Source organism: Nanorana parkeri, unplaced genomic scaffold, assembly GCF_000935625.1.
Source record: "Nanorana parkeri isolate BGI_ZX_2015 unplaced genomic scaffold, ASM93562v1 scaffold135, whole genome shotgun sequence".
NCBI classification, from domain to species: Eukaryota; Metazoa; Chordata; class Amphibia; order Anura; family Dicroglossidae; genus Nanorana; species Nanorana parkeri.
This window is the reverse complement of record NW_017306403.1, coordinates 2,101,336-2,117,718: the sequence shown is the minus strand read 5'-3', so window position 1 is coordinate 2,117,718 and position 16,383 is coordinate 2,101,336. Positions and strand designations below refer to the sequence as shown.

The window sequence follows — 16,383 nt, the reverse complement described above, 5'->3', positions numbered from 1 at the left end:
AAAGGAGCGCGTGTTGCCAGCGCGGAAAGAGAAAAGGAGCGCATGTTGCCAGCGCGGAAAGAGAAAAGGAGCGCATGTTGCCAGCGCGGAAAGAGAAAAGGAGCGCATGTTGCCAGCGCGGAAAGAGAGAGGTGCGCATGTTGCCAGCACAGAAAGAGAAAGAAGCATGTTGCCAGCGCAGAAAGAGAGAGGAGCATGTTGCCAGCGCAGAAAGAGAAAAGGAGCGCATGTTGCCAGCGCGGAAAGAGAGAGGTGCGCATGTTGCCAGCACAGAAAGAGAAAGAAGCATGTTGCCAGCGCAGAAAGAGAGAGGAGCATGTTGCCAGCGCAGAAAGAGAAAAGGAGCGCATGTTGCCAGCGCGGAAAGAGAGAGGAGCGCATGTTGCCAGCGCGGAAAGAGAGAGGAGCGCATGGACCCAGCGCGGAAAGAGAGAGGAGCGCATGTTGCCAGCGCAGAAAGAGAAAGGAGCATGTTGCCAGCGCAGAAAGAGAAAGGAGCGCATGGACCCAGCGCTGAAGAGGTATCACATGTACCCCCATGTTCCCAATGTTGAATTATCAGTAGGTAGGAGTCAAGTGCTCCCCCATACCCAGCAGATCACAGTATTGTCAGTATTGTGTGAGAGAAGGGGTATAGAGTGTACACATGGTTCCTCCTGTAAAGTGGACCTGTCATTTGCCTACTATGTACTGACTTGTTCTACTTGTAACAGACAAAGTCCTGGAACCCTACTGAGCTGTGGCAGGGTATTGGAATCACAGCAGTGGCCATCCAGGATCATAAATATTCTAGCCGGTAAAATAGATAAAACATTCTAATTATGTCTTCGTGTATTTAGCTGCGACCTCCTTATCAGCTAAAAAAAAAACCAAACAGACCAAAAAGAAAATGAAAGCTGCACCATAAAGCATGAACGTTATAAACAGACTGGACTATCAACTTGAGGACTATTACTTATTTTTTTGGAAGGGAATGCACAGATGTTCGGAGGGGCCACAGAAGCAAACCAAAGCAAAAAAAGGTAAAATGCCCATATTGGGGGGTGGAGATGAGCAAGGACAATGGTGCTGAATAGGGGGGAGGGGAACATCACAGTAGCATCGTCCTTGCTGTAATACAAATTCAATTACCTCTGACAGGCCGCCCCGTGTCAATGATACATTTACAAGTATGTACACACCATTACCCAGGTGAAAGACACCATTGCTACATTGTGAGCCGACAAGCAGCAACAATGTTTACAAAAAAAAACAAATGTGTCATTACCAGGGAAGAGAAATTGAAACCAACATCTCATGTGTGGGTGAGGCAGGGGATAAACATATCTGGTGATTACAGATGTCAGCGTGTACGGTGGGGGTTGTTAGTATGTACGATGGGGGTTGTTATAGTTGATTAAGAAATGATCACAGGACAACAAAATGAAGGATAATAAAAAAAATTCCATGTAGCAATTTTTGGGCACAAAGAATGAAGGATATGAAAGAGGAACATGGAACACACGGAGGAGTATGCTGAAATTTGGACATTCTATAACTAAATACCTAGTATGAACCTCTACTGCAGAGGTTGGCGCTATAGGTCCCTAGACATAGTAAATGGAGATATAGTAGAACGAAGGGGGGGTCACAAGTGAGGATATAGTAAAGCTGATCATACACTGCAATATATTATTTATTCAACCTGCGGGATGGACAAAGAAAACATTACCGGCTTTGATAGAGGAATCTCCCGCTGTCTTCATTGTATTCTGATGGCAGCTGCTATCAGAATACCAAAACAGAGCAGGCAGCCGATTGGCTGTTTGCTGTGTTTTAAGATTTTCCGACCGCCTCCTTCGATCTGCTTTTTTAGAGATTTGCCGGACGAGAGGGTGCCAACAGCAGCACCCAATGTGTGAAGTTTGGCCTGCTCAGCAAGAATTTTGCTGAAATTTATATAATGTATCATTTTTTGGACGAGGATTTTCTTGGCGTCAGTATATCAAAAATAAATAAAACAAACAAACATTATTATATAAAACAAACAGAGCCGCATAATGAAGATCTAAGTGTCAAAGTAAAAGGAACACCCCATGTCCATGACACGGAATGGAATTTATCCAAACTGGAGCAGACAGATCCTGGAGCAGACGTGCAGAGCAACCAATCAGCTTCTCTCTTTCATTTTCAAATCTTTACTGAACAAACTGAAGAGATGCTGATTGGTTGCCCTGCAGAGCTGCTCCAGTTTGGATAAATTCCCCTTACTGTGCTCTCCTACTCACCAATGCACATGTATGGCATGGACAGGGCACATAGACCGGGGGTCGGCCAGCTTGGCACGCCAGCTGTGGTGAAACCAAAACTCCCATGAGGCACTGCAAGACACTGACAGCCACAGGCGTGACTCCCAAGAGACACAATGGGATTTGTATATCTGTAAAAGAAAAAAAAAAAATCAAAACTGGACTTCCTGTATTTTTCCTTGAACATTTCTGCATTGAGAATGCTAGTCTGATGACCAGCGAAAAGTCTTCAAGAAAAAACAAAAAAAGTCCAGTTGCTTTGATTTTTTTTTTTTTTTTTTACAGATATCCCATGACCTGGATGAATAAGAACGGTCACAGACATGATGAGAGTTGTAGTTTCCCCACAGATGGCATGTTGAGGTTTGTCTGCCTCTGATATAAAGCCGATTATAGAGAAGGATGATCATGGGACAGGATGGAAGCTACACAGCGCCTAATACAGGAGACCGTCGGGGGTAAAATACACAGTGGACCAGCGGGACGTCCTCGGGATGGATAAAAAAAAAAACTTTACCAGAAATATAAGAGGGTCCCGGGGTACACCGTACGGCCTCCCGGGTATTAAGCTACAATATACAGAGATTAGAATACAGAGAGGAGATCTCAACTGACATTGCAATATCTATAAGTAGATTCATATTAACAAGAACAGCCATTACTATACAGTGAGGGGAATCCCCGGGTACAGCCGGATCACCTCATATGATACATTGTATACATATGCATATTCCCTGCCGGAGATCCCTGGGAGAGCATGGGATGGATACAAATATATTTTATAGGAGTTGAGTAGGAGTCATCAGAGGTGCTGGACAGTTTAAGGCTGGATGGAGATATATAGTATACCATATAGTATACCATAGAGGGTTACTAGGATACAGAGGAGGGTCTTTCCAGGGACAGAGCAGATGGCTGGAGCTATACAATGTATTATATACACAGGGACACAGAAAAATGGTTCCTTCAGGGACAGGCTGGATGGAGATCTGTGGTGTATTATATATACTGGGATATATAGTGAGGGGTCCCCCCCCCCGGGACAGGTCAGATGAATGGAGATCTAGGATATATTATATATACACAGGTCCCCCCGGGGATGGGTCAGATGGAGGAAAATGTTACATTGTATATACAGGGAGGATACATTGAAGGTTCCTTCTAAAGGACAGGCTGGGAATAGAGAGATAGATAGATAGAGAGATAGAGAGATAGAGAGATAGAGAGATAGTATATTATACACACAAAATATATGTGGAGGATGGGGATGGTGCCAGGGATGGAGATATGGATGTATTATATATACACAGGGAAAATAGATGTGGGGGGTAAGGATAGGGATGATGGGGTCAGGGATGGAGATATGGATGTATTATATATACACAGGGAAAATAGATGTGGGGGGTAAGGATAGGGATGATGGGGTCAGGGATGGAGATATGGATGTATTATATATACACAGGGAAAATAGATGTGGGGGGTAAGGATGGGGATGATGGGGTCAAGGATAGAGATTTGTGATGTATTATAACAAGGGAGTTGTAGGATGCAGGGACAGAAGATGTGAGCTGCAGGTGAGGGATGAGGATGACGATGCTGAGGATGGAGATTTATGTTGTAGTCCTTCCAGCGACAGGCCAGATGGAGATATGTGATGTATTATACAGAGAGGAGTTACTAGGATACAGAGAATAGATGTGAAGCAGAAGGATGGGGATAAGGCAGCCAGAGATTGATCTATATGATGTATAATAGAGAGAAAACCAATGTGGAGGTGAGGATACAAAGAGAACAGATTTGGAGTTGAAGGATGGGGATGAATCTATACCATGGGAGGAGGTACTAGGATACAAAGAGAACAGATTTGGAGTTGAAGGATGAGGATGGTGGGACCGGGGACGGCGAGATAAGGGGAGTCACTAGGATACAGAGAGATCAGATGTGCTGAGGGATGGGGATGATGAATCCGGGGACGGACATATTATGATGGATTATATACACAGTGAATGCCCCTCCCCCCCTCCTTCCCCCAGGGACAGGCCGGATGAGGGGGAAGCTGCATTACATATGAGGGATGGGGCCGGGGATGTCGGGCCCTGGTACAGTGCAGCAGGCCGGTGACAGGGCGAGCTGTATAGAGGGGTCTATGGAGGTCTGTCCCCCGTCCCGGGATCCTCCCACCCCGCCTCCCTCTTCTCCTTCTCTTACCGGCGCTGGCTGGAAGTGTGCTGTCGGTGTGTACCCCAGGCCGTTCTCACTGTGCGCCGGGTCCTCCGCTGCTCTCCGCTTCCTTCCCTGCCAACCCTTCTCTAGCCAGCGGAAGTGACAAGCAGTCATGAGGCAGCTGACGTCACCCCCTCCTCCCGCACGCCGATTGGTGCGCTCGGCGGGGCGGGGCGGGGCGGGAAGAAGGCTGTGTCATGTGACGTGCTGTGTCACCTCTTGGCCGCCATGTTACCTGGGGCCAGGTGTGGAAGTGTGTCTGGGGGTTTCCCAGGGAAGGGCAGCCATAGTGGTTGGTGGGGGCGTTATAATGTGTCTACTGTATGACACCGAATCGAGTGAGGTTCATGGGCTGAATTCACTGTTCTGAGAGGATCATTTGTGACTCTACAAAACCTCTGACTTCCTCTATTTTGCAGGGAGGGATCACCTGCCAAGGGGGATGTTTTTTTCATCTGTAACTAGGCAGACATGCATGAAGATACTGTATATGTGTGTGTATGTGTATTTAGGTGTGGCCCCTGGTGAGCCTGCAAGCAACACACTTCCTGTCTCAGGGTGACAACACTCCCTCAATGTACCATATCTATGGAGGAGCAGTGTTGTCACCCTAGGTTGCTCTCCTGCAATGCAAGTGAAGGCAAATCCACGTTTTTCAGTTGTCAACAGGAATAGAGGGGAGATCTATCAATGGTGACGGCTGTCCTAGTGAGATTTTTTTTTAGTTCCTCTTGAGTGCAGGGCAGGAAGTGAAGGGAAGTATACATAATATGACACAGATGACAAAAAAAAGATTTTTTCCCCCCATTAAGGCAGGTGTAGGCGACCTCGGCACTCAAGCTGTGTTAAAACTACAAATCCCATCTTTTGCTTGTGGGTGTCATGCCCATGGCTGTCAGAGTTTTGCAATGCATCATGGGATTTGTCCACAACAGGTGGAGTGCCGAGGTCGCCCAAGTTCTTTGAGTGTCCTGCAACGAAAAAAACATTAGAAACAACAGTTAAGAGTATAAAACAGCGTGGCTGAGGGCCCTTCACACAGTGAACACCATTACATATGGACACAGGATACCAGGACACATAGATAACAATTGTTTCCTATGTGAGGAGAGAGCCAGGGGATCCAACCAACTAATCGATAATGAGAATAGTTGACAACTATTCACATTACCCCCAATTCTTACCCCAATACTGGAACTTCCAGTCGGAGGGAAATGAACATGGAACCATCTTCCGGGGCCAATCAGGAAGCCGGGCAGCGGGTAATGACTCGCCACCTGGCTTCCTGATTGGCCGGGAAGCCAGGTACATGCTGTTTGGCCAGCTCCATGCTGATTGGCTTGGAAGCCGGCTTCTCGGCCAATCAGCGTTGAGTCGCCTAAACAGCATGGAGCTGGCTTCCTGGACAATCAAGAAGCCAGACGGCAGGGAAGCCAGCTCGATGCTGTTCGGCTAGGAAGGCCAATAAGCATTGAGCCGGCCAAACAACTTGGAGCTGGCTTCTTGGGTAATCAGGAAGGCGATATCGGTACTTGGCAAAGGCGAGTACGGAAAAATTAATGTTGATACCGAAAAAACGGTATCGGTACATCCCCAGAAAGATGGCTCCATGTTCATTTCCCTCTGACAGGAAGTTCCAGTATCGGGGGTAAGAATTGGATCATTTGGGCAATTCCTCGCCCAAATACTCGGTACTGGCACCAATACTAGTATCGGTATCAGTGCATCCCTAGTACATAGGAAACAATTGTTATCTATGTGTCCTGGTGGTGACTGGGGGTATGTACCCATTCACAATGCAACGCTGCCTTCAGGTGTGTTGCAGTGTGCTGTGGAAAAATGCGCACATGCTACGTTGTGAGGCTGCAACCGATGATTATTTTCCTAAACGATTAGTTGGCTGATTGTTTTTTAGAAAAATTAAATAAATACCATCCTTAAAGGAGAACTATGAGGTGAGTGCTTTTCACTCACCTCATAGTTCTAGCCAACCTGTGACAATGAGACTGTCACAGGTCGGCTCAGTAGATCGGGAGGTGAGCGAACACATACCGGTGTTCGCTCACCTCTCAATCCTGCCACGGCTCTCTGCCGTGACAGGGGAGGGGCTGGATTCCCCTCTCCCCGCTCCGATCCGCCACCGCTGACTGGCGGAACGGACGGGGGAGGGGGCGGGTACAGCTGGCTCTGCCTCTAGGTAGGCAGAGCCTGCTGTCACTCACGCAGCTGGGCGGGTCCAGACATAATTGTCGGGATCCGCTTATACTGAGCCTAGGGTGACGGGAGGACGCTAGTTTGTGTCCTCCCGTTACCCTAAGGAGAACTATGGGGAAAAGCCTTAACCCCATAGTTCTCCTTTAATTTAAAATTAAAATACACACTAATATAAAGTATACTTCGAAATTAAACCGCACGCACAATTTTTGGGGATTCGCACTGCACTGGAACACACAGCATTGCGCTACCATGCGTTCCAGTGCGGGCGATCACACTGTGGGTGGGAGGCGCGTTTGGGGTGCCATTGAAATGAATGGCACAGCAACGCACCTCCCGCAGCAGAATTTGTCAGGCTTACTTTTTTCCCACCTTTTATCGTTTAAAAAAAAATAATTGTATTGTGAGCACGGGGCACTTGAATAGCTTCAGCCCGGGAATGACCGCTGCCGGTAGCAAGATTCTGCAGAAGGTAAATATGGCAGGTCAGGTAGTGGGCGGGTGCAATAGCCAGCCGGACTCAGTTTACAGGTGCCCGCAGGTCAGAGGAAGATCCGGGTTTCAGGCAGATGCGGCTTCCCTAGATTGCATTTGCAGAGGACCTCGGCAGCCGCATCTGTGATTGCTCCTACCTCCTCTTCCGGCTCCCTGACACCGTGCTGCCTGCCTGGGGACCCCTGGTGAGTGTCGTACAGCCTCCTGATAGTCGCACAGCCCACCTGAGTTTCGTGAAGCCCACCTGAGAGACGCACAGCCCACCTGAGAGTCGCACAGCCCACCTGAGAGTCGCACAGCGCACCTAAAAGTCTTGCAGCCCAACTGAGAGTCGCACAACCCACCTGAGCGTCACACAGCCCACCTGAGCGTCACACAGCCCACCTGAGAGTCACACAGCCCACCTGAGAGTCACACAGCCCACCTGAGCATCACACAGCCCACCTGAGAGTCGCACAGCCCACCTGATTGTTGCACAGGCCACCTGGAGACATCAGGGCGCCAACCCAGAACAACACAGAGTATGTAGCTTCATATTATTTTGTATTGCTGTGTAATGTATTGCTGGGATTTGTAGTCATCCATAGCTGGTCTCCTTACTCCCTCCCCTGGCTGCCTCTCCTCGCTCTCCCTATATTCTAAAAAAGAAATTGCAGACTACAATGTTCAGGTTTCACTTGAAGAAAAGGTGACAACCCTAAGATAGATAGATAGATAGATAGATGGATGGATGGATGGATGGATAGATAGATAGATAGATAGATAGATAGATAGATAGATAGATAGATAGATAGATAGATAGATAGATAGATAGATAGATAGATAGATGGACGGATTGATGGATAGATAATGGATAGATGTTATATCTGTGCTCCTCTATGGGATTCATAGGTTGTTGTCTCGCAGTTCTTTGTTCAGAATATTTTGCAGTCATAGTCTCATATTGTTAATTCACCATCTTCATTCCGCGGAACTTTCTTCCCATAATGAAGGACAACAATCGTTGTCTGAGCTGGTTCATGGTGTGCGTCACGTATGTCCGGGATTTGTGAGGGTGAGATCAAAGGTTCATATATTGTTAGCATGACCGTCACCAACATGGACACTTTCTCATGCTCTCGGTGATCCGTGGAAGTTCTCTATCTCCAGTCTGGTCTCCACTTCAGACCAAATGTATCTAAAAAAGGAAATGTTCCGCTCCGAGCAGATATTAAAGTCTCAGATTGATGTCGTTTTGCAATCATTAAAGGAGAACTATGAGGGGAGTGCTTTTCACTCACCTCATAGTTCTAGCCGACCTGTGACAATGAGACTGTCACAGGTCGGCTCAGTAGATCGGAAAGTGAGCGAACACATACCGGCGTTCGCTCACTTCTCCATCCTGTCACGGCTCTCTGCCGTGACAGGGGAGGGGCTGTATTCCCCCCTCCCCGCTCCGATCCGCCAGCGCGGAACGGACAGTGGAGAGGGTGGGTACAGCTGGATCTGCCTTTAGATAGGCAACGCGGTCACTCATGCAGCTGGGCGGATCCAGACATAATTGTCGGGATCCGTTTCAGCTGCGGCGTCTGCGTTTCAGCTGCGGCTTCAGCTGCGGCGTCTCAGTATACCGCGAGCTGCAGCTCGCGGTATACTGAGCTTTGGGTTAGAAAAACACTCACCTCATAGTTCTCCTTTAAGGTCTAGTTCACACCAGCCCGATTCTCGCATTCCGGCCAGCTCACTTTGTTGTGGGGCGGGAGGGGGCGTGGCAGTGCATTGAACTCAATGGAACCGCAGCCACACCCTCCGGTCGCAATGCAATCGGACGCACCAGAACGCGTGGCACAGCAATGCCTGTGATCCGGTCCGGTGCTATCAGAAAAGATAGTGCATGCAGCATTTTGTCTGTCTGGACCGGAAGGCAAGCACTGATGTGCCCCACGTTCAATGCACAGCCATGCCCCAACACAAAGTGAGCCGGCCGGAATGCGATCCGGTGCGTTCCGGCCAGAATCGGCCCGGGACGTACATGACGCACAGCATGCACCAGGTCAGAAAACGATTGTTATCCTTCATTATGGGAACAAAAGTTCAGCGGAATGAAGACGGTGAGTTAACAACCTGGGAATATGACTGCAAAATCAGTTCGGAACGCACAGAGGCAGGTGTGAACTAGCCCGGAAGATGAAGTTTCATGTGCTTTTATTTTGTCTTCCCTGTTTCCCCCTCCCCCCCTCATCAACATGGGAATGACATTAAATCAAACCATTCCATTTTCACTACATATCTTATTTTAGATTCAGTGACATCATCACTGGGTCTCTGTGCTTCTCTATACAATGCAGACAGATTATTGCTGTGGGAAGGGTTCGCCAGGGTGCTGTCCAATGATTCCTGAAAACACAGAGCTCTGCCTTAGTACTTCTCTCAAGAGTGGGAAAGATATAGAACTGTCCAGGACTCCAGATTTCCCCTTACTTCTTGTACTGCTGACAATGTTTTACTAGACAAAAAGTTAGGGGAACAATCCAACAGGGCCAGATTTACTCTCTCTGCTTCCCAATGGCCAGCTTCCTCAATGCGCCCCCCTCCCTGCCAAACCCTGCCCCAATTGAGAATGGCAACCAGATGGCGGGGGCAGCAGGGTTGGTTTTATTTATTTTGTTTATTATTTTTTTACTTTTTTATCACTTTTCTTATTTTTCTTTTTTTTTTTAACATTTTTTAAATTTTGATTTATCTTATTAACTTTTAATTGTTTTATATTTTTTTATTTTATTACTTTTTTACCACTTTTTTATTTTAATTATTATTTGTTATGAATTTTTAACTTTTTTTATTTCATTATTTTTTTATCAATTTACATTTTTTTACTTAACTTTTTCTTAACTTTATTGTTATCACACAGGAGCTAACAAGCCCCCTGTGTGATAGCATTTGGAGGTAACAGGTTCTCTTTATTGAACCTGTCACCTCCACTGGCATTCTAGCACAGCATTGTGCTGGAACTCCTGTGACAGCTGAGATGGGAAGACTGCGAGTGCAGCTCTCCCGTCTCAGTGTTTACATGGAGCAGAGCGGGGATCATCCTGCTCTGCTCCCCGCTCTTCATCCTGAACTACCTTGCCATGGTCCCGGGTCACGCAAAAGAGCAGGGGACCCCGAAAATGACGGTGAGGAGGGCGGTGGCCAACGAGGAGAGAGGCGGCTGGCAGGAAGAGAGGTAGCCGGCGGGGCGGCAGGGGGGACAAACCTGCAGGCTGCATACAAGTGATCTCGGGGCCATCGTTGAAATCACTTGAACAAAACAAGTGGCGGCTTCCTCGTTGTACATTTAGCACTGCTTGCCCAAAGCAGGGCTAAATGTAGAAAACAACTACCCGCCTGAGACCCGGAACTGCATGTCCCAGGAGATAGGAATTCCACACCCCCGCTGCCCCTCTATTCCCTGCTGCACCAAGGCCCGGGCCTCAGTGGCCTTGTGGGAAATCTGGCCCTGCTCTCCAATAGCAACACAGACAGAAGTAAGAACGCTATCTGATACTAGAGTAGGAAAAGACTAGAACCCCTGTCAGATTTTCTTTGCTGTCTCTGTTGTAGATTTCCCCTCACTTCCTGTCTGGTTATAACTATTAATGTACCGATACCGAGTATTTGGGCGAGTACTCCTATTTGCCTAAATCTCTGATGGTTACCTAAATACTGGAACTTCCAGTCAGAGGGAGATTTCCCCTGACCAGCAGTGCCGCAAGGAAATACAGAGCTGGCTTCCCGGGCAATCAGGAAGCCAAGCGGCAGGTAATGACTGGCCACGCAGCTTCCTGATTGCCCGGGAAGCAAGCTCCATGCTCCATTTCCGACCAATCAGCATCGAACCGGCCAAACAGCATGGAGACGGCTTCCCGGCCAATCAGCATGGAGGCAGCTTCCCGGGCAATCAGGAAGCCAGGCGGCAGGTAATGACCCGTCGCCCAGCTTCCTGATTACCCGGGAAGCTGGCTTCATGTTGACTGACTGGGAACACGGCTTACCGGCCAATCAGGAAGACGAGCGGCAGGTAATGACTGGCCGCCCAGCTTCCTGATTGGCAAGGAAGCCAGCTCAATGCTGATTGACTGGAAAGCAGGCTTTCCCGGCAATCTGCATCGAACCGGCCAAACAGCATGGAGACGGCTTCCCGGCCAATCTGGAAGCTGGGCAGCGGATATTGATCCACCTCTTGGCTTCCTGATTGGTCGGGACCATATGCAAACCACGACCGTGCGGGTGAGCGTCCTCGTACGCTGACAGGATGGATCCCGTCTGCGTCCAAGCCGGGACACCCGCACCAGTATGGACCTGCACTTGAGGTGAGCGTAGTGGGGCGCATGATCGCGTACTCCCATAGAGAAGGACGGGCTGCGTACTAATCACACGCAGCACCTGTCCTTCCCGGGAGCTGCCCGATACGGCCGTGCACGCAGCACGGAGCTGTACGTGCCGGCCGATTCTCGTGTGAATGAGGCCTAAAGGTGGAAGGTGGAAATAGACAATGTTTCCAATTCTGTTCCAGTCATTGAACTCTTCCATCAGAGCTTTGCTGCCCCCTTGAGTTTAAAACTGGCATTACACATATGAATACAATCTTATCGCATATACAGTACATGTGTGGTCGGGGTAGAGCAGGGGTCGGCAACTGCGGCCCCCCAGCTGTGCTTTAACTACAAATCCCAACATGCCTCTGCCTCTGGGAATAATGCCTGTAACTGTCAGTCTTGCAATGCCTCATGGGACATGTAGTTCCACAACAGCTGGAGGGCCGGAGTTGCCCACCTGTTGGCATTACCAGAAAACTTTATGTCCCCGTCATTTTAAATGCAATGAGCTGAAATCTCAGACAATGTTATTAGCGCCCAGCAGTTCTCTACTTGGACTACTGAACCCGCCATGTAATGGAGATGAGGAGAAGTGATTGTGGCAGGCTTTGGTGTTCATCCATAGATACAGTGCAGGGAGTGAGCGTTGTCACCCTAGGACAGGAAGTGTGTTACAGGCAGGATCACCAGGGGAAAATCAAGGTAAAATAAAGATAAGTGATGGGCTCAATGTTCGAGTCAATCGGCAGTTCGTGTGTTCGGCGAACACACAGACTATCAGGGCGTTCGGCGGGTGAACGCCACACAAGGCACTGCACACCGCACAGTGCCTTGTGAGAGCCCTGATTGGGTAAAGCAATGCACCTGAACACAGGTCAGGTGCAAGATTTTACCCAATCACAGCACAGTGCACTGTGAGAGCCATGACTGGGCAAAGTAATGATGACTTTGCCCAATCATGTCTCACAGCTAAGTCCTATCAAGTGGCGGCAAAACATAAACAATTTGTTTATATTTTGCCGGCATCTGTGCTGATCTCCTGGGTGCCCAGCAGTTCTGATTGGTTCCAAACGCCACATCATTATAGGACTCCATACTAAGTGACCGCCCCCACCCCCTGCTCACACGCACACCTGCTGCCCCCCAAAGAGATTCCGCCTAAGGCTGCCTCATTATAGGGACAGACCTGCTTTTAATGTCGCTGATGGTCCACTTTGAGTGGTCACTTTAAGTTATCATTTTAGAATGGTTCCAGCAAATACTGATAACTAATGGCAGCCCAGTCAGTCCCTCCTTATGGCACTTTGATAAATCAGGGTGTGGAAGGAAGCTCCTCCCACACCTTAAAAGAGGGTCACATATGGACAGCTCAGCTCTAGACTGCTGGTAACCAGAGACGCCTCACCTATCAGTACAGGAGGCTGTCCACAGCGTGCCTTCATATAAAAGCGATATGTTTCATTAATCTATAATGTTATGTCGCCAATTTTCAGCACTCTGACAATTCAGCTCCTTCCACAATAATCATCTTGATATGATATATTCTCGCTGTGACTGTTATCACCAAGAACCCGTTTTTTTAAAATCAGGCACCTCTGAGGACAGCCCTCTGTTTCCAGGCTGCGCCGGGGTCCTCCGGCAGCCATCTTTGCTCCCCCTCCCGCTCTAGTGGATGAATGAGTCGCCAGCAGAGGCTGCCCTAAGCAGGAAGCGGGTGAACCGGCACAATCTGTCTCCATCCTCCGCTCCTGGGTCATGGAGTTTACCGCCGTCAGTGTCCTCTTCTTCCTGCTGGCCCTGGTCTCCGCAGGCCGGGCCCACGAACTCGTCAATGAGGACGTCAAGCGCACCGTGGACCTCGGGAGCCACTTGGCCAAAGTGACGGCCGAGGTGAAGCTCTCCAACCCCGGACCCGGAGCGGCTCAGACCTTCCTGGTGGCCCTGGAGCCCGAGCTGGCCCCTCGCCTGGCCTTCCTGGGGGTCAGTATGCTGGGATTGGGGGGGCTGTCATCATTGGGGATCTGTCAATGCATCTGATCAGTTGGGAAGAAGGGAGGGGTGTGTGTATATGTGTATATATATACATGTGTGTGTGTGTGTATAGCATAGCAATACATTGTTTATAAATATTATGGGATGCTTTGTTTACATGTTCTTGACTTATGAGCAGAGGAAGAGTCATGGGGTTCACCTTCTTGTGCTCAAAGTGGACCTGTTACATGAGCAACATGGAGTCTGCCATTGCAGTCCTCAGCTGCTGCCTTTCATTCTCATCCTCTGGCTTCAATAATTATAGAGCAAGGCTTTTGTGAGAGACACACATGGGTGCTGACATGCTCATCCTCTGGCTTTGGTAATTGAAAGCAAGCCTTTCGCGAGGGGCACGCATACAGGGCTGTCATTGCCAATCCCCTTTATGGAGGTTGCTGTTTGATGCTGGCCAGCTTGAGTTGTCGACCTGGAACAAGTATGACTGGCATCCTCATCCGCCTGCTGGTTCCAGGTAAAAGACATGAAGGGGAATACATCAAAACCTGGAGCCGTTGCCCATAGCAACCAAGCAGCTTCTCTCTTCTGCTGGTTCAGTTGAGCTTTGAAAATGAAAGAGAAGCTGATTGGTTGCCATGGGCAACTGCTCCAGTGACCTCGAGAGGATCAGCATGATGGCCGGGAAGTTGGCATTTGCAGAGTGAGAAGTAGCAATGGCCGCTTGCATGTCTCTCTCTCGGGGAAAGGTTTCACCAATCTGGGACAGGTGTATAGATCAGGACTTCTGTCCTCATCTGCATACTTACCCATCAGGCCCCATTCCAGATTTTGTCTGCTCCAGTCCCCTCGTAACTTGAAGCAAGAAGATCGGCCTGACGGGCAAGAAGTTGGCAGTTGCAGAGTGGGAAGTAGCGATGGCCACGTGCACGTCTCTCTCCCGGGAAAGGTTTCACCGATCTGGGACGGGTATATAGATCAGGACTTCTGTCCTCACCCATCAGGCCCTGCTCGCACTTGTCTGTCTTCATGCAGCACATTGCAAGCGTCTTACTGCATGAAGACAGACAAGTGCGAGCAGGGCCTGATGGGTAATAAGTATACAGGTGAGGACAGAAGTCCTGATCTATATACCCGTCCCACATCGGTGAAACCTCTCCCGGGAGAGAGAGAGACATGCAAGCTGCCATCGCTACCTCTCACTCTGCAACTGCCAACTTCCTGGCCGTCATGTGTCATTTGCGACTAGAAATCCCTTTTTATTATGAGATGCAGTTCAGTGAGAAAGTTGTACTATGTCGTCCCATTTGCACCTACGCATGTGCACCAGAAAGTATTGAGGCCGGCGGGTCAGCCATGAAACTGGCCAATGACCAGTCCGGGGTTTTGTTGCATTTTGCCCAAAGTGGGCCTGTCAGCACTGTATAGTAGTTGGCTCTGTCATACGGTGCAGGATGGGGTCTGAGCCCTGGTGGGGGCAGGCACTGTGTACAGAGCGGGAGCATAGGGATGATGATATAGATGGGGATAGACTGTGTGCACAGTGACAGCTCCCTCCCCTCTGGGGCTCTTCCGCCTCTGGCTGCTGCTCTGTAAGATTGTGACACGTCAGCACAAGACCGCTCCGTCCACTTCCTGCTCGGCAACACTTCCTAGACTTGCTGCTCAGTGTGTGGAGGACGGAATGGTTACATTGTAACACGTTGCAGATCCTTCCATTCCTGCACATCGCAAATCATTAACAAAGAACAGAAATGGCGCTTTTCACAGAATCTACTTATTTTGTCTCTGAAGCTCCAGATTTGGGGATTCTTTGTTGTACATTATTGAATTGTGCTCTCGTCTTCCGTTTTATTATGATACGAAGATCAGCTTTTTGTCTTCTGTTATCACTTTGTCCAATAATAAAATCCTTTGTCTGGTTTTATCTATTTGATTTTAATCAGGAGAGATTTAACGGATTTGTTGCCAGTAATTTATAAAATAAAGAGCCCTTATCCTTTTTTGCCCTTCAAACTCCCCCCAACCCCCCTTCCCCCTTGCTCCAGATGTGGACTTACCTAAAGTGATAGAAAACTCAGGAATTAAATATTAAAAATGCATTCCAGCTCCTTATTAACAAAAAACAATATATCAGTTCTGGGTGTATTGACCCTTTAATTCTGTGCCTAAGGAGGCTCTGGTGTTCCCTTCTATAAAATATAAGAATTTAGGAACAAGAACAATGTGACACACACTGAAATAACACTAAAATACGTTCAAGAACCTGAGCTATTAATAACAATGTATGTTATTTGTGTATCACTCGGCTGGAGATCCTCCAATCATCTCTGAATTGGTGCTGACACTGTCCTTCCTTCTGGAGGGGGGCTACTTGTGTTCCCCATGGTCCCTGTGTGTGCTGTAAAGTAGTCACCGCTCCAAGCTCACTCCCGGGATGGATTACAATCTCATGTTTAGTTTACTCATGTGTAGTACAGATTGTAGTCCATCCCGGGAGTTAGTTTGGAGCGGTAACTACTTTACAACTCAAAATAATATTTTTGTTAATAGTTAAGGTACTTAAATGTGGGGGCGGGGACTTAAACATTTTTTAATTTTTTTTTATGATTCTTTAATTTTAGTATAACTTTTTTTTAGGGCTGTTACTGATTAAAATTTTTGTGTTCGATTAATGTAAATTCTTTTTAATCGATTCATTTCGATTCATTATAACGCACATACAAATCCAACTACATCGGCCTATACACATACAGCACAGCAATGAAGTAATAAAATGAACTAGGATCACACTAATCCAGCACGTTATTATTCTCACGTGCCCCACTCAATATGGCCGC

General features: G+C 48.2%; 2 protein-coding genes and 1 long non-coding RNA gene across 4 annotated transcripts in view; 1 reads left to right on the top strand and 2 right to left on the bottom strand.

Annotated features, from left to right (window-relative positions):
* Positions 1–4,639, bottom strand: part of RAB7A (RAB7A, member RAS oncogene family) — a 35,015-nt gene extending 30,376 nt beyond the window's left edge. For both annotated transcript variants that reach the window (XM_018553942.1, XM_018553941.1), the window contains exon 1: positions 4,497–4,639. The gene's annotated coding sequence lies outside the window, so the exon portion shown is untranslated. The remainder of the gene's footprint in view (positions 1–4,496) is intronic.
* Positions 4,640–12,733: 8,094 nt separating this feature from the next.
* Positions 12,734–16,383, bottom strand: part of LOC108784982 — a 16,749-nt gene continuing 13,099 nt past the window's right edge. The window contains exon 3 of the long non-coding RNA XR_001941106.1: positions 12,734–12,746. This is a non-coding gene — a long non-coding RNA (uncharacterized LOC108784982). The remainder of the gene's footprint in view (positions 12,747–16,383) is intronic.
* The window catches only part of RPN1 (ribophorin I), a 16,502-nt gene continuing 13,308 nt past the window's right edge, over positions 13,190–16,383 (top strand). The window contains exon 1 of the mRNA XM_018553945.1: positions 13,190–13,537. Coding sequence (XP_018409447.1) covers positions 13,313–13,537 — 225 coding nt within the window. The 5' untranslated portion in view covers positions 13,190–13,312. The remainder of the gene's footprint in view (positions 13,538–16,383) is intronic.